This window comes from Emydura macquarii, unplaced genomic scaffold (assembly GCF_026122565.2).
Source record: "Emydura macquarii macquarii isolate MOO-44397 ecotype Brisbane River unplaced genomic scaffold, CSIRO-AGI_Emac_v2 contig_1551, whole genome shotgun sequence".
Classification (NCBI taxonomy): domain Eukaryota; kingdom Metazoa; phylum Chordata; order Testudines; family Chelidae; genus Emydura; species Emydura macquarii.
The window spans coordinates 6,987,075-7,011,820 of NW_027131688.1; the positions used below are offsets into that span (position 1 = coordinate 6,987,075).

A 24,746-nucleotide genomic window follows, 5' to 3' on the forward strand; every position below is an offset into this window, starting at 1 on the left:
CACTTGTATTTATAAAACAAAGAGGGGAAGGGAACTAGATTTCCATTATTCCTAAGAGGTCCGCAATTAAATATGTAACTGCTACATGCTCAAGACTCCACCACTATTTATCTTCTTAGCCAACAAAAATACTTAAGTGCTTATGCGTTATTAGAATATTATGATATGTAGGATACTATGACAGGCCACAAAATAAAGCAGCAATTACAATCCTTTGAATTGAAATTTGTGGCTAATCAATAAGCTGGGGTATAGAAAGTTGTAACAGTTATTTTGAGATCATTTTACCATCACTATTCTAGCACAATGAAGGTAGTTATTCAAGAATTACCTTATCATTGGCATTTTGTAGTTGTTTGTGTAGTGACATCACTTCCTGTTTAAGAGCGTCCTTCTCCTGCTGGATCACCCGTAGGTCTGATTTTTGCCGTGACATTTGAAAGTTGATATTTTGTAGAGTTTCATCTAGACTCTGGACCTGAAATGCACAAGAAATGACAGCTTTAGACTTGCTGCAATGAAGAATCGGAAATTCTTAGTGATTGCCCGCTGGTCAAAACAAAATAAAGCAACCAGTTAGGACTACAATGAATTTATAACCAGTATATACATTTGGTACAAGAAGGATTTATCTATGGCACTGCCTATGATAGGAGTGTAGCAAGGATCACTGAACTGTCTTTACTCATCAATGAATGTGATCTCTGCCTGACAAAAGGAAGGGGTGAAGAAAAAAAAAATCATAATGCTGTCATCTATTCCAGAAAGATGCCAGAGGACTTTTGAGTTGCCATTCCAAGTTAGCAACCACATAACACTTATGCATCTGCCTTCTCCTTCTAAAGGATGAAATGTGAAGGATATCTGCTGAGGTTACTCTTGGCAATCCAGGGCAACTATGGTACCACAACAGCTGTCAGCCAAACAAGCTGCCTCTTCTTTTCTCCTGCTGCAGGCCAGCTCGGAGAAGAGAAGCAGCAGCAGGAGAGGAAGCGGTTGTGATGTTTAGTATTAGCTGGTGCAGAATCTCTCTCTGCAGGTAGATCAGGGAACTGGAAAACAAGTGTAAGCAAAGGGGAATCTAACAGTAGAAGTGAAACCACAGCTGTCCCCCAGGAAGAAATTTACCCATCGCATCTTACACGTTCACTTGCTCCCGTGATAAATTCACTAAAGGAGCACCTCAGTATATCCCAGGTATCAATTGCATATCACCTTTGTACACACACTACAAGAGGACTATTTTGTGTGAATTCCTGCCTAGTCCAAGGGTTAACAACGTCTGTGCCTCAAAAGAATAAAAAACACACCACACAGTTGTACCTTTTCTTGGGAGACCGTGAGCTGCATTTTCAGTGTCTGACTTTGTTGTTCCCAGGACTTTTGCTCCTGCTTCAAACTGGCAATAACGTTTTCTAAGAAGTTCACTTTAGCTACCTGAAATTGGAGCAAGAAAGAATATACAGAATGATAATGTACCACTAGTCTGTATGCAAAGTATTCCTGGGGATTTTCTCTCCAGCTCATGTTGACTTTGATGAGAGTTGAGCTGCATATAAAGAAAGTGCAGTATAGCAAGGAATTAACAGGGATATAGCCAATGTTCATGCTAGTTACACTGCTTGAGTTCATAGCCACCAGTTTAGAAAAGAAAGGTGCAGGTTTCGGTGCAAATAAATTCTTGTTGCTGGCTGCCTTTTTCACTGGTGGTTTTATTACATTTACTAAGGTACATGATCCAATCAAGGTTGGGTGTACTCCAGCCTGAACCGGACCTAATTTCTGCATCATGGTTCCTGGATTCCTGGCATGGAAAAAAAATGTTTAAATTGAACTGAACTAGGACACTCAATCCAAAAATTCAGAGTGTTCATTCAGATTTGCACCAAAATAACTAAAAGTGTCAATTATAATTGAATGAGTTACTTCCTTTCCAGCTTGTGTCTCAAAACCCCCTTAAACTAAATCATAAGCAGCCTGGTGTAACCCAAAATAAGAGCGTCCACACAGCCTTTGACACATTTAACTAAAAAGATTTCAAATCAAACCTTAAATTAAACCAGTGCAAAGTTTGCATAGACACAGTCCCTAATGCTAGACACTCAGTTTTTAAAATGAAAGCTTAGATTCTGGAGCACAAATGTGCTATAATTTGATTCTCCAGCAAATTCCAAAGACTGCAGAGTACATGGAGACCTGGATATAAATATTGCAATAGTACAAGCCAGACATTTATCTGGCATTAACTGTAAGAGGTAAAAAAATAGCAGTTATTTCACAGAGTAATGTACTGTACAGGAATTAGTATTGGTTACAGCAGATGGTTTGGGATATGAGTAAGTGTTTGCAGTTCTTATTACCTTATCAACACATCTGTTTAGTTCCTCACTGAGGGCTTCTTTTTCTTTCAGCAGCTTTTCGTTTTTAGTTATTACACTAGAAATTTCATTCTGGAGGTCAGAGAGATCAGAACATCTGGGCAGCTGTGGGAGACAGAAATCCCTCAGATCTTGTCATCTTACCAAGTAGCATTTCTGCTGCCATTTACAACTTTAGTCACACAACTTTAGACAGATATTTCTACAGGGATTAGGGCCTCTCCATGCTAGGTACAATACAAATATATTTAAAAACACAGTCCCTGCCTCAGTTTAGGTGAAAGCTACAGTTAACTTCAACAAATTGATTTGCCATGTCTTTCTGAAAACTATTCCCCCTCTTCCCCATGTATGCTAGAAGCAAGACATCACAACAGCCTAAACAGAATGCAAGTTTGGCACTTGAGAGGGGACAGAATTTTTAGTCTGGTTGTTTAAAACTTTGTTTTGCTTTTGTTAATGCTCATGTAACTACAAATAGTGCTGTGGATAAAGAAAGCCTTTGTTAAAGATTCAACACTCTCAGATCTTCAATGAATGGGTCGGAGCTGAAACATCCTGGAGACTTCCTAGAGGTTCTCCAGCAAAAGCATGGTAGAGCAGGAGTTTCCCCTTCTGATTTTCTAAAAAGTAAAAAAACCAAGCACAGTGGCCTTTACAAAACCACGAACACAAGCTAAAAATCTCCCTGCGGTGGAGAAAGACTCTAGCAGCGGGATATTACACTACAAAAAATAGCAGTGTACATGGAGGAGGTATGCCACTCAGTCTTAAAGATGATGCATTATGCAGTTAGGTAAGAGGAAGAGAAACTGAGTTTATGGAGCCCCCCAGGTCAAAAGGATTAATAATCCTACCTGGATTATTTTAGTTCAAGGGATTTGAGATCACAATATGTTAAACATGATTCCACTGGCTCTAATCTGACTGTTTATTTAAATGAAATTAACCTACCAAAGCTTCCAGTAAGATTTACATCTACTGAAGGCTTTTAGGGAGAAGGCATGAGGATTGGTGCAGCTGTTGGAAGTCTCCTGTGGAGGGCATCATGGAACAGACTAATCCTTAAATGGGAGACCATATGGATGTGACCAGATGCTTTACAGAATCGGGAATCACAACTGAATAAAATGCCATATTTTTTACTATTACTTTCTACCCTTTCATTGTCAAGACAGGTTGCCCCCAAAGCCCATTGCTTTGGAACATCTGTTGGTGGAAGACCGAGGGGAACAACAGTCTTCATTGCTTTCAGAACAAACTTATGACCAGCCACGTACACACTGTTGTTGCATTGGCATTTACAACTTTAGTCACAACAACGTTGCAAGGGCATTTAGGTTCCTCTTTTGTCATGGCTTTCCTGTACAAAGAAGCTCAAATCAAGAGAGCAGAATATAAATGCTAAGAGCAGCCATCATGCCAGCTATAGAAATTCATCATCTGCATGGTCTGTACTAGAATAGGGACTATCTTACCTGTTTGGTCTTCTCTAGTTCCTGTTTGAGGAGGTGGTTTTCCTGCTCCAGTAAATGAGTCTGAACCTTGATTGTGGACAGCTCGGTCTCCAAGGAAGACACCAGTGTTGATGACTGGGGAAAGTAACAAAAATAGAACATTAATTGAACTGGAATTCCATCTTTACTGAAAAATCCAGGATCATACATAAGACCAATTGAGGAGACAGTCTGCCCAATGGCTTCGGGTGAACTCTAGGGCATACTGGCTCTAGCAAAATACGCATGTTAGAACTTTGTGAAAACAAGAGAGTCCACAGTCCTTTAGCATTCCCTGTGATTTGTTTTTAAAATGGAACTGTACTCTTCCATCTGATTCCCAATCCCCCTTTAAAACACTGCCGAAGAGCAGTCCCTCTGGCTCAATTTCCCTCCTTGTCCCCACTTCTACAACACCCATGTTTGCAGATGGGATTTGAAGACCACACATTGTTAAGAGATGGAGAAAGTGGTTGCCAGTTTGACATAGACAGAGCTGGGGAGGGTGACATTGACAGATCAGTCAACCTGTGTATGCCCTATAACAGGGATGGCCAACCCGTGGCTCACGAGCCACATGCAGCTCTTTGCTTATAGAAATGCAGCTCGGGAGTCGCAAGCGTCTCTTTGCATGGGGCTCTTTGAGACTAAGTGAAATTGACCAGCTGCTGCCGAAATTGACGCATCAGCATGAATTTTCAGTGGGGGGTAAGAGAGGTGTGGCTCTCTGTGATATCTACATCTATTTTTTGACTCTGTCTCTGACTGGTTGGCCACCCCTGCCTTATAACAATTTAACAGGAGACATAATTGTAATCAAGACAATCTACTTGTATGTGAATTTCACAAGAGATGTACTAGATTAGCAATCATCAACTCATTCATTTGTAGGAATAGAAATCCAGGGTAGATGCTAAGTGTATTTGTCTTTTTTTAACCTATAATTTGTTAGAAGTTTAACAATGTAACCAGATCATCTTGTAGATGCTAATTCCCTTTCATGTCTTAATTGCCTTAATTATGTATGCGACTATGTCCAGTTAACTTTAAGATCAAAGATACTGCAGGAAACTAAAAATATTATCTACATTGTCTTCAGTTCAATTATCTCTATTATAATGAAGGACCAGTTAATTGCCTTATGTGAATGAGTGTAACTAGTTTACCTGTGTATGATAGGAAATAGAAGATTAACTTCAAAGCAAAGATCTGCATTGCCTATTCTTCCTGGGTGGGGAGAAGGCCCTGTTCTGACGACTTCTGTGAGGGGGCTTGTCAGCCTGCTAGAAGAACTATAAACGAGAGGCTTCAGGCCTGATTCTGGCATCTGTAATCGCTTAAACTTTGAACGGGGAAAGCATAAGTCATAACACTGAGATCTTCCAAATAATTATTTGGAATACCCTGGAAAATGCAGGGAAGGATTTGAACACTCTACACATGCACTGCCTATTGGACTATAACCCTTTAAATTGATTCCAGAAAGACTTTTACAAATCAATAGCCTCATCAGCTCTGCTATGAAACTGACCTAAGGACTTTACACATATTTGTGTGAATACTGACCTTTGAACCATTTGCAACTCTCTTCTTTCTTTTTCCCTTTATTATTAAACTTTCAGTTTTAGTTACTAAAGGATTGGCACCAGCGTGATTACTGGGTAAGATCTAAAACCCATTTTGACCTGGGGGTAAGTGACTGGTCCTTTGGGATTGGTGAACTTCACGTATTGTGAATCAGGTTTTCGGTAACCGTCACTATATTACACTTGGCTACCTAGATGGGAGCCAAGGGCTGGAATGCCTAAAGAGGACTGCGTTTGCTTTCTTTGTATCCAGTGTGGTATTACAGAAGCTGTTTTGTTACTGGCTTTGTGAATCTAATGATAGAATAAACCACCAGTTTTGGGGTTGTCTGCCCTATTTTTTGCAGTCTACCCAGAATGTGGCACACTCAGTGTGACCCATCAGGCACCCGGTCACAGGGGGCCTATGCAATAGCATTCATTCCTGAAATCCAGCATTGTCACACCAGTAACCATGAAACGGTTTTATGCCGTACCTGAACATTACAGTTTTCCAGTTCCTCTTTCAGCTTTGATCTCTCCCTTTCCCATTCTTCCAGTGTACACTTCCCCACTTCCTTTTCCCTGAGTATTCTTGCCAGCCGTTGATTAAGATCCTGCACGTCTGCTTGGTTTTTTGAATTCTTTTGGCTAAGTTCAGCATTTTCGAAGTCTAGCTGCTGGTTCCTGATTTTCAAATCTGATACCTGATTAAAACAGGAAGTATCAGAAACGAACAAATAAATCCCTCAAACTGAACAGGTTTAGGAATTAGATACACAGTACAGTATTTCTTCCATGCCAAGAGAATGGTTCCTATCCAAGTTCTTATTCATAATTTGATGGCATGACCTACTAAAGCGGATATGCTTTCCCAACAGCAGTATTCTATCTAAGCCAGTCATAACTCCAGTAGCATACAAGTTTCTTTGCTCTCATTGTAGTCTGCCTTATTCAATCAATCATTCTATAAATGAATTTAGAGCCAAACCAAACAGCACCATGTTCTAACGCAGTTAACTGTCATGATAATTTGCCATGACTGGCACAAAACTCTACTCATCAATCCCAGTTTTGCCAGGAGGACACACATTTGGGGGCAGGGGGGGGGTGGTGGTACAGGAGTCTCATCCACAGTAAGATAAATTACCCTGAGCAAGCAGAATTTTGCTAGGCAACATTAAAAAATGGGACACCAATTAAAAAAAATTCTGTTTTTTAAACCTGCTACTCTTCACCTATGACAACTGTATAGAACTCCTCCTCTTAAAAATGTTAAAGCCTGTTACTGATGCAAGGAAAGCGAATGCACCTCTGGTGGTGATATATGCAGCATTCTTATGCCCAGCTGATCTGAGAAGATAGGCCAGCCCTGCAAATATAACCAAGATCTCCCACTAGGTGCTGCAGAGCATTACCCACTAGAGAGACAAAGACAGACATTTGTTACAATGAAGGGTTTGCCTACTCCTGCCATGCCACTGTAGCACTTAGTGAAGATGCTACCTACACTGACGGGAGAGCTATTCTCATCAATGTATGTCCTCCATCTCCCTGAGAGGTGGTAGTCTACACCAGGAGTTAGGTCGGAGTCACTGCATCGTCCTGGGGCACCCTGAGGGATGGAGTTATGCTGACATAAGTAAAGTGGTGTAGACCAGGGCTAGGTGTTTTCATTAGGAAGTCTTTCCAGCTTGAACACCAAAATACCCTCAAAAGTCTGAAAACTACTCTAAGTACCTAGGTTAGGAAAGAGTGCAATTACCTCTAATGCAGTATGTCAAAGAAACCTCTCACCAACACTGAACAATAATGGAGAGCCTACAATCATTTAAGAATATCTTTGAATTTTCTAATGTATGCAAAGTGCATCTCCTCTTCCTTCATGACATTTAAACTACGGGGGGGAGAAATTGCCTTATGCAATGAAAATCTCTTTACAGAAGAGATTTAGGAAAGAGCCTTAGTCTACATACCTGTTTTTTTAAGTTGTCAACCATCTTCTGCACAGCCACCTTCTCTTTTCTTATAGACTCTATTTTTTGCCTAAATAATTGATATTGAACAAAAGTATGATTAGCAGTTGGGTTTTTAAGCTGTGCTATTCTAAAACTGTTTCAATATGCACCATCCTTCCATCAGAAATGGTCATGGCTGAAAAATTCCTGGGTAGTGATAGAAAGGTAGGGGATGGATCACTAGATGGTTGCCTGTTCTGTTCATTCCCGCTGAAGCACCTGGCTTTGGCCACTGTCGGAAGACGGGATACTGGGCTAGATGGACCATTGATCTGACCCAGGATGGCTGTTCTTATGTTCTTAAAGCAGGGAACTGCTGTTCCCACACAGGCACCGTCAAGTGCTCGCCTTCCCTCTCTCTCCTAGAGGACTGATGGCCATGCTCCAAGATGCTCCCTCTCTTTTCTGGAAGGCTCTGGCAATCCAAGGCCCACATGTTTGACAGTCCTTCAGGAGAGAGATGGAAGTCAAGGCATGCAAAAATGCTACCCCTCACCATCACCACATCTTTCATCGTAAAGGTCTTTGAGCACAGCATTTGTGCACATCAGAAGCAACAATGCCACTGTGGAGCAGGTAGACATGGTTGCTAAGCAATGGGATCAGCTGCACTATGGAGCACATCGGCAGACAGCTCCTCCACTTGCCTTCCCGTAGGCACACCTGGCAGCTGCCACTCGCTTGCCCGCTGCTAAGCAAGGGGAGGGATGGCATAAGTACATACACGCCGTGCTGTCAAGAGGCTGCTGGCACACATGCCTGCTGCTCCGAGATCATTTAATAAGTGATGTGCTTTCTCTGGTGAGAGAAGGACCCTTTTCCTCTCTGGCAATGTGCAGAACAAGCAGAGGCTGGTCTGAGCTCAGACACTGTGAAAACTCTGCAGTGAGTAAGTGCTGGCATGGATTGGAAACAATCATGTTATTTTAAAGACATACAGCACTTCTAACAAGCTAGAGAACTTAGAGTCTGACTTTCTACATCCCAGAATAGCAATAAGGCTGCATTTTTTTCCTGTTTGCATTGCAGCTCACCATTAAAACCGGGAAACATATGCAACAAATGCCACTTCGTATTCTTACCACATTTCTTCTCGAGATCCATTTAGCTCCCTTAATTTCAGGTTAGAAAGACTACCTTCCTCATTTAACAGGGTTATTTCATTCTTCAGAATAGCATTTTCTTCTCTGAGCTTCTCAGTCTCACATCTATAGTATAGAGACAAGACAGTTGAAACACACCACACCTATGTTCTTCCAACACCATTGGTAGAAAAAATTCTCATTACAAAAGGCAAATTTACTTCTGACAACTGAAACAGCAGAACTTCCCATTGATAAATATTATAGGGATGAGATTTATATGGCTTTTATGCAACTCTTATCAGGAGCACCTTTCAGAGCATTGCATAGGCGCTGTTTTAATTTCATGTACAAATTGAATACAAAATATAAATCTGTTCTACTCAAATGTGATTGCAAACTTAAGTTACACCTCTAATTCAGTGAAAATTTCAATGTATGTTTTGCAGAACTTTTTGTCTTCAAAGCACTTTACAAACAATGTAATAATTAGTTTAGACCGTTTGAAAACAATTGGTTTGTAGCAGTTTGCATATTGTAATGTATTAGATCATCTGTTTCAGGAATAGCAGTTTAATACAATGGGAATACCAGCATGAGAAGTAGCAGAATTTGACTTTTCTTTTCTTCTGTTTGCAATTTTAGAGTAAGTGCTTTTAAAATCAGGATCTAGACATGATGCAACACACTAAAGGGTCACTCCAGGCTTCCCATAAGAATTTAATAAAAAGTTAACAGCCAATTGTAACCACTTTGTGTAATCTCAAGAGAATTCATTCCTTAAATTTAGCAGTTAAACAAAAATGCAGGTAATTTATTATGAGCTACATGTGTTCTTAGTTATGCTGGTATTTACCATATCACATACTTAATGGATTCTGAATGATTTAAGCACTCCTACTTTGAGAAAATTACTAAGATTTTTAGTGTTAGAAAATTTAAAAAATTGCAGCTCTGTTAGCAACTAAGGCAAGAGAAGTGGAGAGATTATTAGTAAGAAACTTAAAAGCACTCTAGAGAAGTTACAGTAATGTTCTCACACGTTAAAATGTTTGTTTCATTGAGACTTATCAACTAAAATACACTCTAAGAATACATGCAATCACACTCAACAGTTGCCAAGCAGCTCGAGCTTTATCATCACTGTTTTTAGAATACCTTCATGACCTACTTAACTGCACAGAGTAAATTAATTTACAAACTTTCACAGTCCTCATTAAAGTAGTTTGATTATTAGTAATCAGAATCCAAGGCATTGTCTTCTAGTCAAGGTTACGCTACTTGTTAATGTGACACACAAGTACAAGGAAGTCAGTAGCAGTTACACAGCAGTCAATGAAATGCTAGCCAGGTTAGTTTTCTAAGCACAGCAAGCAGCAAAGTTAGATTTTTGTGGGGACCACAAATCTGTCCCACAATTTTATTTTAAGTGTACGTTACCTCAGGAGTTCAACCTTTTGCTGCAGCTCACTACATGTGCTTTGTAAATTATGTATTGCTGAATTCAACTCCTCTTTTTCTTCTTGAGAATGCATATCTTTTTGCTTAATCAAAGATGCAACTTTCTCATTCAGCTTCCTGTTAAGCTCTTCTATCTCCTTTTTCTCCATTGCCATCTCTTTTATTGTGGTCTCACACTGGCCATGTTTGTCTTGCAGGACTTTAAATGTTAGAGTATGTTCTTCCACTTTTCCAAGTTTGCGTTGCAGTCTTAAGTTCTCACAGTGCATCTCTATCTTTTCCTGTGCGTATTGGTCACGGGCATCTTCCAGTTCCTTAACTTTTTCCAGGAGCTGTGTTTTTTCCTGCCTGAATTTCACGCTTTCTTGCTTACTTTCTTCTAAGCTGTGCTGCTGGCTTGTAAGTCTTGATACAGCCTCTTCTAGCTTTTTATTTTGTTCAAGCAACTTTATCATTTCAGATTTCAGGCCCTTGTTTTCAAGCTGGATTTCTTCCTGAAATGACAGAAGTTTAGATTGTGCCACTGATCTTTCTTCTAGCTCTTCAGTCTTTTTCCGAAGCGGAGGTACTAGATTTTTCAGCTCTCCATTCTCTTTAGTTGCTCCATAGACTCTCTCAAGTTCTAGAGAAGCTTCAGTTATTTCCTCAACCTCCTTTAGTTCAGTCTGAAGCCTCAAAACTTCAAAACAAAGCCCTTTACTGTCTGTATCATGATCAGATTCTATTTTTGCCACATTGCTATCTTCCTGAAGACATCCATTCTCTCTTTTAACATCTTCATCTAACGTCTTAAACTTGGGAACAGCCTCAAGGATTTTCTCAAATTTTGTCTGTTTCATTTCCAGCAGACACACTTCAGAAGCCAGATCCTGCTTCTTGTCATTAGCTTGATTATGTTCTGCTTCCAATACGATTACACTTTCCAGAAGCTGACCAATTTGTATTTTCAGGGCGTGGTTCTCTACTTTTGTGTCTTCACACATCTTCTCTAGATTGGAATAAGCCTCAATCATTAGCTCCTTAGTTTTAGCCCTCAACAATGAAGGAGAATTAAAGTCTGCTCCCTTGTCGGTCTCTTTACGACCATCTTGCAGTTTTTCTAGAACGTTACCCTCAATTTGATCTATCCTGTCTTGAATCTGAGATTCTTCCATCTTCGAATATGAGTGGTCAAAACTGGAAAGTTTTCCTGGCTCTTGCTCCAGTGTCTGTAGCCTCTGCTGTAACCTGACAATCTCAGAAGCCATTTTCTCATTTTCCTTCACAGCCTGTTCGTGCACCTTTTGCAGGTTTCTAAGACCATCTCCATCCTCTTCCAACTGTTGCATGCCAGAGAGTGCTGAAACCTGGCTCTTCACTTCTGCATACTCATTTGCCAAGGCACTGTAATCATTCTGCAGTTTGGAAAAATCGAGCATTTCCTGCTGTAAATTCTTAATTTTTTCTTGGAGCTTTAAGATTTCCAAACTCATCTCTGCCTTCTCTCTTTCTGCTCTCTCATGAGTCTCTTTGTTTAAATCCTCTAAAGCAAGAAGCTTGGAATTCAGTTTGCATTTCTCTTGCTCATATTCAGCCTCAAGCGTTTCAAGCCTTTGGCTAAGCAGCTTCCTTTTTTCCTCTACCATAGACATTTGTACCTCTCTGTCCTTTAGCTCTCTTTCATGATCATTTTGTAATTGCAGTATTTTATTATACAACTCATTCTCTTGTTTTTCAGAAGCATTTCTCAGGTCCTGCAGCTCCTTCTGGAGCTGCTCCTTTTCACACATTAACTTGTTTACATGTTCCTTGAAGTTCTTCTCTAGGAGTTCTTTCTCCTGCATTAGTACAAAAGAAATGGCCTTTTTGCTCTCCAGCATTTCCTTCAGTTGCTCTTGGGCTTCAGCATATTCCTGGATGATTTCATCCTTTTCAAATTCCCACTGAGATTTCTCCTCGCACTGTTGTTCAGCAAGTTCCCGCAGCTCCCGTTGGTAGCGTTCTTCAAGATTTCTTAGCGCTTCCTCATACTTGTTCACAATTGTTTGTCTGTTGACAGAAAACTGAGTTTCTGTTTGAGACGTTCTTCTGTTATACTCAGTTTCCATTTTTTTCCTGAATATGGTCAACACAACACATTACTAAAACCAATGCCAACTGTGGAAAATATGTCTGTTTTCAAACTTATTTAATAAAATAACTGAAATTTACAGATTTAATCAAGTTTCAGTCCAACTTTTCAATTGTTGGGTTTTCTTTTGAGAACCAGAGTTACATTTAAGGGACACAACCTGCTGGGATCCAAAAATCTCCTTGCTTTGCAGGGAACATAACTCATGCAGTATTCTCAAAGGCAATCTTACCAAAAATAGGCACCAATCCTGCAAGCTGATTTACGGGAGAGAACCCCGCTCAATGGAGCCTCACATAAGAGGAAGGGGTCCGTTTGCACTGATCAACTTTCAGGGTCAGGGCCATAGATTTAGCTCTTGGAGAACCCAAACAGTAATTTTAAAACATCTTTCAAGAAATACACAAAGAATGTAAAGGACACGGACACTGAGTGGGATTTACCAATTACCTGTGCTTTCAGTCCTGCTACCTAGTTTGATTTTATATATACACTTATCTGCAGCTGAAGTGAAACTAGTAACATGAAACATTCAGACTAAAAAACAGAAGAAAAAGCTTTTGGGTACCAACAGATTATCATATAACAATAAAAATAGCTCTTCTAGTATAGTTCATTCTATTAGAACATTAAAGAAGAGTCAAAACAAATTAAAGATCAGAAATAACTTCTTCTGAACTAGTCCAGTCTCGGCGAACTGGCCTAGCAGGTACCCCAAACAGTTCTGTCTCACCTTTCTTCTTGGAGTTCATATTGGTGTTTTTCCAGCAATTCTTGTTGTAGCTCTTCCCTGTCAACAGCATGCTTTTCTGTCAGGCTTTTCAGCTGTTCATGGAAGTCACGTTCTACCTCCCCCTTTTCTTCTTGCAGGGTCTGCACCAGAGCTCTTATCTTTTCTTCCATCCAAACGCCATTCTGAACCAGCTCTTCTCGCTCTTGGTTAAAACTCTCTTGTGCCTGCTCCAGCCTAGTCTTAAGGTCTTCTTCGTGTCCCAGCTTCAGCAGTTCCTGGAGATTAGCCTTTTCCTTTTCGAAGCTCATCTGTAAGTCGTTTCTCTCCTCGTTGTGTTTACAGTCAATCCTTTCTTGATCCTCTTTGAACATCGCTGCCTCTCCCTGGAGTTCTTCAATTTGATTTTTAAGGGCATTCATTTGCTTTTCCATGGTTTGCCTCTCTTCATTATATTTCTTGGTCACATTGTCTTTCTCCTTTTCACAATGGGCCTTGGTCTCAGCTAGTTGTTTTTCATAACGGCTCATCTGCGTTAGAAGAAGAATAATGGTTCATTTTCTAGCTTACAGAGAGGCAATATTCTCATTTGCACATCAGTGTCTTAGGCCTGGTCTACACAGCTGCTTGCAGTCGATGGGAGATATGCAACCTACTTGCGTATCTCCCGTCGACTTACTTACATTGCCATACTGCAGTATCTTCACTGCCCTGCGTCAACGAGAGACGCCCTCCAGTCGACGTAGCCTTACTTTTTTCGGAAAGGTGGATTAATTGCCTTGACTGGAGATCGATTGAGCAGGTCTTCACAACCTGCTCAATCAATCCTACTGCACCGATTCCCATGGAGTCAGCAGTGTAGACATGCCCTTATTCTGTCTTCCCAGAGAAGCAGAATAGGAATGCTAGCGCACTCAGCTTGATTTCTTAACATGGCAAGGGCAATTTTTACACACATACAAATTAAATCCATGCCATGTATGTGTTGCATATATTTGTTGAATCACCAGAAGAAAGCGTATACAAATTGCAGAGTCCTAACTAATGACCAGAATTTGTGCTTCTGTTTTAACTTTCAAAGTCCTTCAGTTAAGCTTGTCATTGTTGATTCACTAAGAAAGTGAATATATTAAGCCATGCAAAAGAAATGAGATCTGCTCTTCAAGGGAAAACTCTGATTCCCAGAAGCAGTAGACTATTGTCTCTCTCCCCTCCATGCTTCATATCCCAAATTGTAGGGGTCATCAGTTTTGTTAAATTACAAACTCATTGGGTCCGAGACTCTCTTTTACACAGTTGTATGCTTCCATACATTGCAACAGTACTACATTTTCAGCAGGGAAGGTGGGATGAAGTGATGTTCTGAAAACCCCCTCACGACCACAGCCTGGGTCCTAGTTTAACATTGCCAGGCTGCTTAAACTTCCCTTTTATCAACTTTCCATCAAACAACTTTTCAAATTAACAATTGTTCCAAGCAGCAGTAGGAGGTGACTAATCTGGGGGCTCAACTGGAGTCTCCTGTGCCCTAAAGACCAAGACCCCCAGTCTATAGCAGGAAGGCATGCTATTATTTTCCACTCACTGGTAGATGGCTGTGATGTTGCGGCCTCATGAGTAGAGCCCTGCACAGAGACAAAATTTGTATCTGCATCCGATCCATAGATATAAAGTGGATATCTGCAGAGCTCTACTCATGAGATGTCCTGCGCCCTCTCAGCCACAGCGGTGAGCACTGAACCCATTCTACTATGACTGGAAGGAGGAGAGAAATGAGAGGACAACCCAGACACATAGCTGGGAGCTGCAGTGTAAATGGCAGTAAGAAAATGATCATCCAAGCCCCATCTAATGCCACCCCACTCCCAAAGGCACCACGAAGAGGAGAGGGAATTTCCGAAGCTTTGTTTTTAAATGAAAATAGCTTACTGTGTCTTTGAGCTCCTGTTTCAGATGAAGTAGATCCCTGTGATATTGATCCTTCATTTGTTCAATGACCATTTCTGCTTCTATACTCATATTTAATGGATTGCCATCTCCTGAACCAAGTCCTTAAAAACAAAAAGTTTGTATTCATGAAGCCCCACGACCCGATTTTCAAGCAAATCACCTCATCATCTACTTTCCTGGATCTACCGAAACACAAGGATGTCAGTGAGCGTAGCAGGTTTCTGCAACAGCCCAGCTCGGGTTCAAACCACCACAGGTGTTAGCTGGGATGAAGCAACTCCACACTCTCATTTTAGTCTTAATGCTTATCCCAGTGACCGCCTGTTCCAGAGCAGCAATACTGACGTTCAATATCAGAATGGGGGGGCCAATCCCGGGATCTCACTGAACTGCCCACCGTGCAGGTTTGGAGATACGGGGAGAAAGGAGGAGTTGTAAATGTTGCATTCAGTTCACCTCTCCCCTCTACCGATCCTGGGGTCATTCTCATTGCCCAGTGTAAATCTGAACAGCCCTCAGACATCTTTGACTTCTGTCAGCTGAAGCCATCGCTAGGAACCAGTGCTGCATACAGGCATTGCAGCCATTTCCTCTCCACCCATGCAGCTGAAACCTCTCTGCCAGCTTCATGTCACCAGAGGTTCCACCTTGCGGTGGGGCAATTCTCCCTGGACCAAATATGTCAGCTCTGTGGCTTGAATTGGCTGGCAGGTTGGTATAGAGCAGCTACACCAGACTAGAAGAACTGGCCCATCATCTGCCTGTTCTCATGTTGCTTTCCTGGGGTGGTGGTGCAGCGTTAGATAGGTACAAAAAATGTTGTTACCTTAGTTTATTGAAGGAAAACGTGTGTGTGTTGTAGTTTAAGGAAAATAAAGGGGTTTTAGCAGCCACGGGAAGGCTTTGAAAATACAGGAAAAACATGTCAGTGGCAAGATGAAAACTTGTAAAAAACCTGAGCTCAAAGTATGGCTGAGAAAGGGAAAGGGAAAGAGAAAGGAAAGGAAAAGGAGAATTGTGATATTTCTATCGCTATAATCCCTCCAATAGAATATAGCAGAAGAGCCTACTCCAAGACAAACCTAGAGGAAATATCCTTTACCTTGGTCAGGCTCCACATCACAGCGTCCCCCATTTGTAATGTCAAGCTCCTCATGCAGCGAACTTTCCAGAGAAGGCCTACATACTCTGCCTTGCACACGGTACTCTTCTAGCTCAGACTGGAGTTCATCTATCTGGTCTTGCAGCTCCTGGGTAAAAACACACCAGAATGAAAGAGAATAAGTCACCTGAACGCCTATGTTGCAACACACACATTAATGATGGAACATTTGGAGTGGTTTATTTTACGAGAATGACTTGCCAAAAATCTCGGAATAGCTCAAGAAGAGCACTAATTATCCTCCCATCCACAAAAACCTATGGATGTGCTTTTCCAAGTTCCAACACATACAGGTAACTCAGAGGTGGGTGTGTGTTTACTTACTGAACGATCAGCACATTGTCACTGAATGTACACTTTGTGTATGAAACAAATGAAGCTTTAATACCCTACACTATGGACTGCTTCCCATTTGTTGTTACCGATGAGACAGCATAAGAACGTTCTGAATGTATTTGTGAAATATCTGCAATCACACACAGGAGAACCACTCTTCTGCTGTGACCTTGATGTGAAAATTACAGGCTGCAATGCCCTCACTGCACATTAATGCATTTACCATCTGTTAGTTTTGTCCAGCAGCCAACAGGATATCCTGATTCCTTGTGCCACATACAACGCACTGAGCAGACTGCATTAGCGCTTATTTGGGCAAATGAGTACTTGAGCAAGGTGTACACTAATTCCTGCACAGTTGAAAAACGTCCATGAAATGAACACTGAAATTTCACTCCACCAGCCTCTCTCCAACACCTTCAGAGTTGACAGTACTCCAAAGTAGCTGGCTGCATATTCACATAAAAGGAGAGGCAAATATTTGGCCGGTAGAAATCATCTGACAGAAAGCAGGCATGAATGTAACTAGTTCTACAGGCTTTTTGGCTTTAGCTCCCAAGTTGGCGGAATTCCAGAATGGGGACAGTACCGCTATGTAATAAGTGTCCTCTACAACCAAGGCATTCCTTGTGGAACAAGAAAGCTCATCCATTCCGCATCAAATGGTTGCAGCCACAGCAGCCCATAGAAAGTGGACAAATTAGAGTCGATATTTTGGGGCACAAAATTACAAAAAGAAGTTTGAATCAGGGGGATTGGTGTAAATCACAGCATTTTAAATCACGATTTACATCAGCAAGCAAGAAACCTGGGTTTAATAATTGAGTTAACTGCATTTTGCATTTGTACATACTTCTTAGTTATTCACATAAAGAATGTTGAGTTTCATTGGTTGGTAACCAGGAAAACAACACAGCCGTTTCCCTAAAATTGGGTGCTTCTTTTTGCTAACCAGGAGGATACACTGTATCTATAAACATTTATTTAAGCAATTGTGTAGCTTAATTTATATTTATTCAGATTCTTAATTTTTACATTAATGATGTCAGAAAATTATGAATGATGCATCTCTTATTTACTAGAGGACTCTTCTGTTGCAATGTGTGTCAAGCTCTCTTTGAATGGTGCTTCAAAATCAACTAATAATGCACCAAAACAGCATTTTAATTAGTTGACTAAACTGAAATGAAATAAATATTCTCTCTGCACTTGCAGAAGAGGCTGCTGCTGTCAAAAGCTAGCTTAGTACTTCAACAGACTCTGGTTCCAGATGTCAGCCAGGGACGTCCACCAGTTCAGTGGTTTCGCTTCCTTTACAGCCTGGGTACTGCTTAATATTATTTTTTGTACTTAATTTAAATGGTTTCAATAGATTCTAATATGTTTAGGTCTTAGCATGAGTTGTCAATTTCAAATTTAATTTCAGATAGCTTCCCCCCTCCCGTAATAATCATGTTTAAATAGTAAGAAATCTGATTTTTTTTCATTAAAAAAAATCAGTTTTTATCCACCCTGGTTCAAATGCGTAAGATTTCAGGCAAAAAATGCTCCCTTTAGGTGCGATTGTTCTTTGGCCCTTTGCCTGCGGCTGCTAACAAAGATCTCCATTAATGCCAACTATGGTGGTGAGTTTTGCAGTGTGAGACCCAGCTTGTTCCAAGGGCTAACAAACAGCCAGAAGGTAACTTTTGACTGGAGCTGTATTAGGGGGACTGGCTAACAAGAAAGGCTTCATATCCCAATTCTAATGATCTCTCAAGGCACCAACTAAAGAAGCAGCTAAGAAAGGGGCTTTTAGGCCAAAAGGCTTGTGTTGGTCTAATGAGGAGTGTCATTATTTCAGTTATAGAATGGCAAACCCACCGGCATCTTCTTAGACGTGGCTATTGACTCCTATGAGAATCATGTGTTAAGTGCAGAACTGCGTTCCCAGGCTGAAGTTGTCGTCTCATCCCCTTTGATTCACTTACCCTGCACTGCTGTTCATACTCGTTTTTCATTTGTACCAATCTCTCCTCCTGCAGGAAAAACTCCGCACTGCTGGGATCGAGATCACCGAACTACAACACAGCATGAAAACAAGCTGGTTAATCCTCCACTGGGAATAATCCTGGCACTGAATTCAAGGCCAGGCCCCACTTCACAAGCATTCCAGTCAGGCTGCGTTTTGTTTATACAGAAATACTGTCAGAGGGGACAGAGAGCATGAGATCTGAACAATTTCCTGGGCAACACACCGGCTGTTATTCCACCATGCCACGGGTTCATTTCACATCTATTTAACTAACGTAGGTTCCTGTGGGTATTTTTATTTTTAGCCAAAAATATATAATGCAACTGTAAAAGTAACTAGCCTGAACGGGTAACTTGTTTAAAAGTAGGAAACATTTATTGGATTAGAGTCAGACAAAATTCTAGAGTTATGTCTTTTAAGAATATCGACAAATGAGACACGATAACCCAAAGGGAATCCAATCCTAAATTACTGTACAGTTTATTATAACATGACCACCCTTCCTCATTTGTTCACCCCAATTTTCAGCTCAGATTTAAGAGTGCAAGGGCTCCTTGTGTCATGTCTTTATTTAAGGCAGGATCCCAGAAAAAGATCCATGCAAGTGTACATGACTCTCTCTCTGTGATCAGGACCGCAGAAAACCAGCGCTGAGGGAAGAGACCACTTCCTCTGTGATTTGGAAAATGCTTAGCCCACTTTAAAGTACTGTACAAAACAGCAAGTCTTTTACTGATACATCATATTTTCATAAATGAAAACTCAGCTACAGTCGCCAGTAACCAAGGTACACGGTGGTCATGTTTTAATTAGATTGTTCATAATGAGGGTCTATTGCTAGTAGTTAAATCAGCATCGGACAGCCACCTTTAGGAATCCGATCTCTGATTTTAGAAACACACAACGGGAGGAAAGGAGGCTCACCTTCTCGGCCAAGACATTCTCCAAGTTCCTTTGCAGTTTGCTCGTCAGGCTCTCGTACTCTGCCAGCTTCTGTCCAGTTTCCAACAACTCGCTCTCTAAACGGCTGTTTTCCTAAAGGAGAAGTGACCTTAAAGTTCTGGGGGCTTATTTTTGTTTGTTTGACACTTTCCAAACACAGATACCTAAGGAAGTCCACAGATAGTCAGCTCAAAAGGTACATCTGTCTTGCCTAGAACGAGGCCCACGCCCAGATTCTGACATGGATACTGTTACCAACACAAGTGTGAATTCGTCTGCTGGTAAAAAACGTAAGACTCCTTTTGTCACACCAAAGTAATGCATGTAAAGGCCAGGGCCTGCAAGCAGCTCCCAAAGCATCCACTGGGAAGAGCAACTCTTAGTCCTGCCTTGAGGCTCTTCTCCCGGCATTTCTACTTGCCTGCTGCATGCATCTGGCCAACAGCTGCCTATGGAGGAGAGGACAACTTTCCAGGCAGACGATGGGACTGATAACAGCGATATCTTTAAAAGCCTTCCTTCCCTGCTTCCATCTATGCTTAGATGCTACCTCCCTTAAACAATGTCCTTCCGGTCCCTGAGCTTGTTTGCATAGCGTCCACTCACCTTCGTTTATTTCTGTCCAGTCGCAAAAACAAAATATGATGTTTGAGCATGAAAAGCTGCCTGATCTGATTGTATTCAGACTAAAACAAGATCAGTTACGAGTTTGCTATTAAAACACTTTGGAGAGGAACCTGGATCAGTGGTCCGAGTACTAATGGCTCCAACAGAAAGCAGAGCCCTTCACCCAGACTATTTTGAGAACTCAGTTACAATTGGAGAATTGGTTTATGGGTTTTTTTAAGCTATATTTTGATATATCGAGGCCTTAGCAGTAAGAGGTTTCCTCTGCTTGCTGGTGGCCAGATGATAACACAGACAGCCATCAAGCAGAATTGCCCATCTGGTGTCTGGGTTGACTGCATGCGTGCGCTCCGCATAACACAGCGGCAGAATCTAGGCCCTTATGACATCTAGGTAACAGCCTATCCAGGTGAGTCGGAAGGACCTTTTTAGATACATCTATACAAATCAAGCAGCTAAAAGTTTCATCTAGAACGATACGCACAGTAACTGATTCTCTTAAAAAGTGCTGAGTAGTATGTGAGAAAGTTCTGCAGCTTCAGCCAGCCCTTGGTTACCTTTAGAGAAAGGGTGAGCCGGTCGCAGACGTAGTTCTCTTCCGTTTTCACCTTCTCAATCTCCCGCTCCAGCTCCAGACGCTGCCTGGCAGCCTGCTGCAGGATTTGCTCACGCTCCTTCCGGAGTTCGTTCTTTAAAGCTGCAGTTCGCTCTTTGTACTCCTCATCCAGTTTCCTGTTAACACACGGACAAAGAGGCACAAGAAAGGATCATAAGAAGAGTGGGCAAACACCGCTAAAAAGGAGTTTGGTAGGAATGGTCACGCATAAGCAGTTGGGTCTTAAACCAACAACTCCAACATAAGGGAAAAGACGGGAGAGAAAGCGGCGATGCTCAGATCAATAGCATGCACAGTCACCAGCCATACGGTACAATGCTGAGCGACATACACGTTTGGCACAGGAACTCCATTTCTCTCTCACCGGTCCAAATTTTAAAGCTAGAGTTCAATTAAAATTATATCTGTGTGGAAAACAAAATGTAACACACCACACCCACCTAACCGGGAAGGCAAAATGAGAGCATGAAATCCAGGTGGGAGGACCATGAAGCAAGAAGAGGGAATTGTACAGATGGAACTGGGCTGCACAGAATTTGGAGACCTTTGGTACTAGTAGAAATGGGTGGCAGGAAACAGGAAGACAAAAGGCTTAGCCAAACTGATTCTGAGTGAACACGAACACGAACACACACTGAAATTTTTATTTAGAACCACACCCACGCAACAAAGCAATTCTCTCATTTTCATTGGTTGCACTCAATACCGTGTACCTGCGATGGTTAGAACAAACCGAAGAGGCCTGTGCTCTCCGATCACTCCCGCCCCCTCCCTGAAGTACAGGCGAGCTGCCGTACCTGAGGTTGTATTCATTCTGGCGCTCTATGGTAGCATGGTGGTCATCAACTTCCGAGGCCATGAGAGATTTCAGTTTGTCAGCTTTTTCCAAATCTGAGCGCAGCTTCTCTTTTTCTCGGACCACCTGGTCGACTCGTTCCCTACAGAAAGGAAGGAACCCTGGATTACATGCCCTTTCCTGGCTCCCCAGCACTCAGACAAGTCACACACATCTCGAGGCCTGAGGAGCACCCTGTTTCCCCCCCTTCCCGCTATACATCTCTCCTGCCTCTTGACGGAAGATTGGATGAGCTTGTCCCACCAGTTCTATTTCTTCATTGGCTCGTGAGCCACTCGGGGGGCTGGGGGGCACAAGTGCATACTGGCATCAGTGGCCTCAACTCTTGCGGACCAAGCGTGATAAGCCCGGAAACTGTTTTGGAGTAGTTTGATTTCCTGCACTGGTGGAGCTGTGCCGCTGCCACTCCACCTTCTGTCCCATCCATTCATGTGCTTTCACTGTTTTTATTACCTCCTGTGCTGCACCCGCCTGTCGACTGGATGTGTTTTTATTACTAGGTCTCAGGTAGATCAGCTACGTCGGCCAGCTCCCTTAAGGCAACTCAATTTTCAGTTCGTTCCATCTCTCTACCAGCAAGTCTCACCCCAGAGTGGAGGCAGAATAGAGCACTTGAAGTGTACAGCTGAGAGCTTGCACCCTAACACTTTCCTGGAGACGGTTCTTTCCTCAGGGCCTCGTATTCAAAATCTCTTCCAGCACAAACCCTACTGGCAATGCAGTGGAAGGAGACGTGCCCCTACTAGTCCCTCATGCCCAGTGGCAGAGGGATGGCTGTCATGTGACTGCAACTCTTAACAGGCCTGACACACTCACTAGACCTCCCACATTGCTGTCATGGTATTTATCCATAAAGAATGTCATGTAAGGTATCAAATAAAAGCTCGTATACAGTGCTGGTCGTCATAAGCACTGAGAGATGTATGTACGTGTGTCATACAAGGAGTTGTGTCTATGTACTAAAAATACATTTAAACTATGTAACCAGGCAGGGTTGATAAACAAGTTTTTCCCAGACAAAGATGTTGATTTACCCATCTGCCTACGTCTGGGAGGTAAAATAAACAGGATAAGAAAAACACAAGGGGAGTTGCATTTGCATATAAGTCAACAGGAAAAGCCAGGCTGATTGGGGGATGTGAAATCAGCATGGAAGGCACCAGAGTCTGAAATCACAGGGGCTGTCTTGTGTTTGAGGAAACAGAAGCAGAAGCAAAAAGATTTTTCTGATACATTTCACTGAGGTACACTCCTGTGTAGGGGAGTGATTCATGGAAATCCTGACTCCTGATTTTAGTGAAAATCAGCAAGCTCTGGGAAGGACTCTTAGAAAGAAACTGTTTGAGACAAAGGATTGTCGTCTGCTAAAGTTTTGTCTCGACTCTTAGAAGCATATTATACTTTTGTTTTGTTTGTAACCAGTCGTGTTTCCACTACCCTTATTGAGTATCACTTAAAATCCATCTTTGTTCATAAACTTCTCTTTGTTTTATCATAAGTAGACCTCAGTACTGTCATATTAAGTAAAGGTGAATTCTTAGCTGAATCAAACAAGTTGGTGTGTACAGTGTCACTTTGGAGATAATGAACTAAGTAAGTTTCTTTGAGGGTCCAGTAACAGGACTGGAAACTCCAGGGGAACAATCTTCCAGGGGTTCAGGACCTGCAGTGCACCAAGTGTTACCTGTATGGCAAAGTAAGGGCTGGCGGAGTCCTGAGAAGTTTGTTGGTGGTGGCTAACAGGTCAGAGTGACGGAGCTGTCACCTAATTTAGTACCAGCAAATCTCTCTTTCACTGATGAAAGACGGGTAACAAGGGGTCTCATGGTTCTGAATGCTCTGAGAAAGTGTCAGTTTTGTACGTCCTATGTGCTTGCACTGCAAGACAAACTGAAGCATGAACGGGCATACAAATGTTTAGCATATCTGGAACGTAAATACCTTGTAACGCTGGCTACAATAGCGCCATACGAACGCCTGTTCTCACTTTCAGGTGATATTCTAAATAAAAAGCAGGAAGGATTCTCTCCCGTAAATGTAAATAAACTTGTTTGTCTTAACGATGAGCTGAACAAGAAGTAGGACTGAGTGGACTTGTAGGCTCTAAAGTTTTACATTGTTTTATTTTTGAGTGCAGTTATGTAAAAAAAAATCTGTTTGCAAGTTGCACTTTCATGATAAAGAGATTGCACTACTGTACTTGTATGAGGTGATTTGAAAAATACCATTTCTTTTGTTTATCTTTTTTGCAGTGCAAATATTTGTAATAAAAACAACAAAATGAGCACGGGACACTTTGTATTGTGTGGTGTAATTAAAATCAATAGTTTAAAATGTAGAGAATATAGAAAATATACAAATAAATGGTATTATATTAATGTTTAACAGTGCGACCAAATCTGCAATTAACCGCAATTTTTTTTTAATCTTGTGATTAATCTGGATTTTTGTTTTAAATATCGTTTGACAGCCCTAATGTCAAACTTCAGAAGTGTAATACTTGGGCTAATGAGCAATTCTGAGGTGCTGACAAAGAACCTTAGGTGCTATACTTCACAAGAGGATGATGCATCGGTCCAAGATTTCAAACCGTTTTAGGGAGATGTCCTCTGAATTGGGGAGTAAGCAAATGTTATCTAAACTCCTGCCCAGCCACGTATCTAAGACACGAGGAAGATCTGATGGAGACCAAAACCCTGCCAACTTACAGTAAATGTCGGATCTCCATTTTGAAGCTGGTCAAGGCTGCCTGATGGGTTCCATTCTTGGTAATCAGCAGCTCGTTTTCTAACGCCAGAGTCAGCTCCGTCAGGTTGACCTTTCCATCCAGGCTAAAATCCAAGGCCTGTAAAACAGCAACAAGTCAGCACAACAGGGCAAACTTCCCTTCTCCTGTGGAAGCTGAAAATTAAGGGGACAATATAAAGCTAGGGTGTGCGCTTGCAGGTGAATCTGTTCTGAATGGCTCTCTGTAGGGATGCAGTAACGTTGCCCCTCAACTCCGTCCCAAAATTAAATCCATGCTGGGACAAGAGGGGAGGAGAGAGGCAGCAAATCAAGTGCACACATGACAGAAGTGGCAGATGCACTGGTTTGTTTACTGTGGGCCTCAGCTTAGTTGCATTTGTTTTTAACTGAAATGTGGCAAAATGGATGATTGAAAATGATCTTCCCAAACAGAAGAGCAAGTCTTACAATAAAGACAACTAGGAAAGGTAGGTTAATTTGTGCATGACCCCTTCGCGTCAATTAACTTTTGTATTTTACAGTCAAGACCTCACCTTATTTAGAGTTGCTAGTAATTACAATTGTAACCTACTTGGAAGCCTCCCCTAACAAACATCTGATGGGCCTCTAGTTTACACTTAGTTTTAACTGACGTATTTTACCATATTTAAAACGA

General features: G+C 41.6%; 1 protein-coding gene across 5 annotated transcripts in view; it reads right to left on the reverse strand.

Moving 5' to 3' along the window:
• NIN (ninein) overlaps window positions 1-24,746 on the reverse strand; it is a 103,315-nt gene that overhangs the window by 19,572 nt on the left and 58,997 nt on the right. For all 5 annotated transcript variants that reach the window (XM_067554756.1, XM_067554755.1, XM_067554752.1 and 2 more), the window contains exons 9-24: window positions 24,052-24,188; window positions 21,285-21,425; window positions 20,429-20,603; window positions 19,227-19,337; window positions 18,259-18,348; window positions 15,893-16,040; window positions 14,770-14,891; window positions 12,844-13,370; window positions 9,980-12,094; window positions 8,540-8,665; window positions 7,416-7,485; window positions 5,937-6,146; window positions 3,857-3,970; window positions 2,361-2,483; window positions 1,324-1,437; window positions 332-478 (exon numbers count right to left, since the gene is read on the reverse strand). In XM_067554756.1, the coding sequence (XP_067410857.1) occupies window positions 332-478; window positions 1,324-1,437; window positions 2,361-2,483; window positions 3,857-3,970; window positions 5,937-6,146; window positions 7,416-7,485; window positions 8,540-8,665; window positions 9,980-12,094; window positions 12,844-13,370; window positions 14,770-14,891; window positions 15,893-16,040; window positions 18,259-18,348; window positions 19,227-19,337; window positions 20,429-20,603; window positions 21,285-21,425; window positions 24,052-24,188 (4,470 nt within the window). The remainder of the gene's footprint in view (window positions 1-331; window positions 479-1,323; window positions 1,438-2,360; window positions 2,484-3,856; window positions 3,971-5,936; window positions 6,147-7,415; window positions 7,486-8,539; window positions 8,666-9,979; window positions 12,095-12,843; window positions 13,371-14,769; window positions 14,892-15,892; window positions 16,041-18,258; window positions 18,349-19,226; window positions 19,338-20,428; window positions 20,604-21,284; window positions 21,426-24,051; window positions 24,189-24,746) is intronic.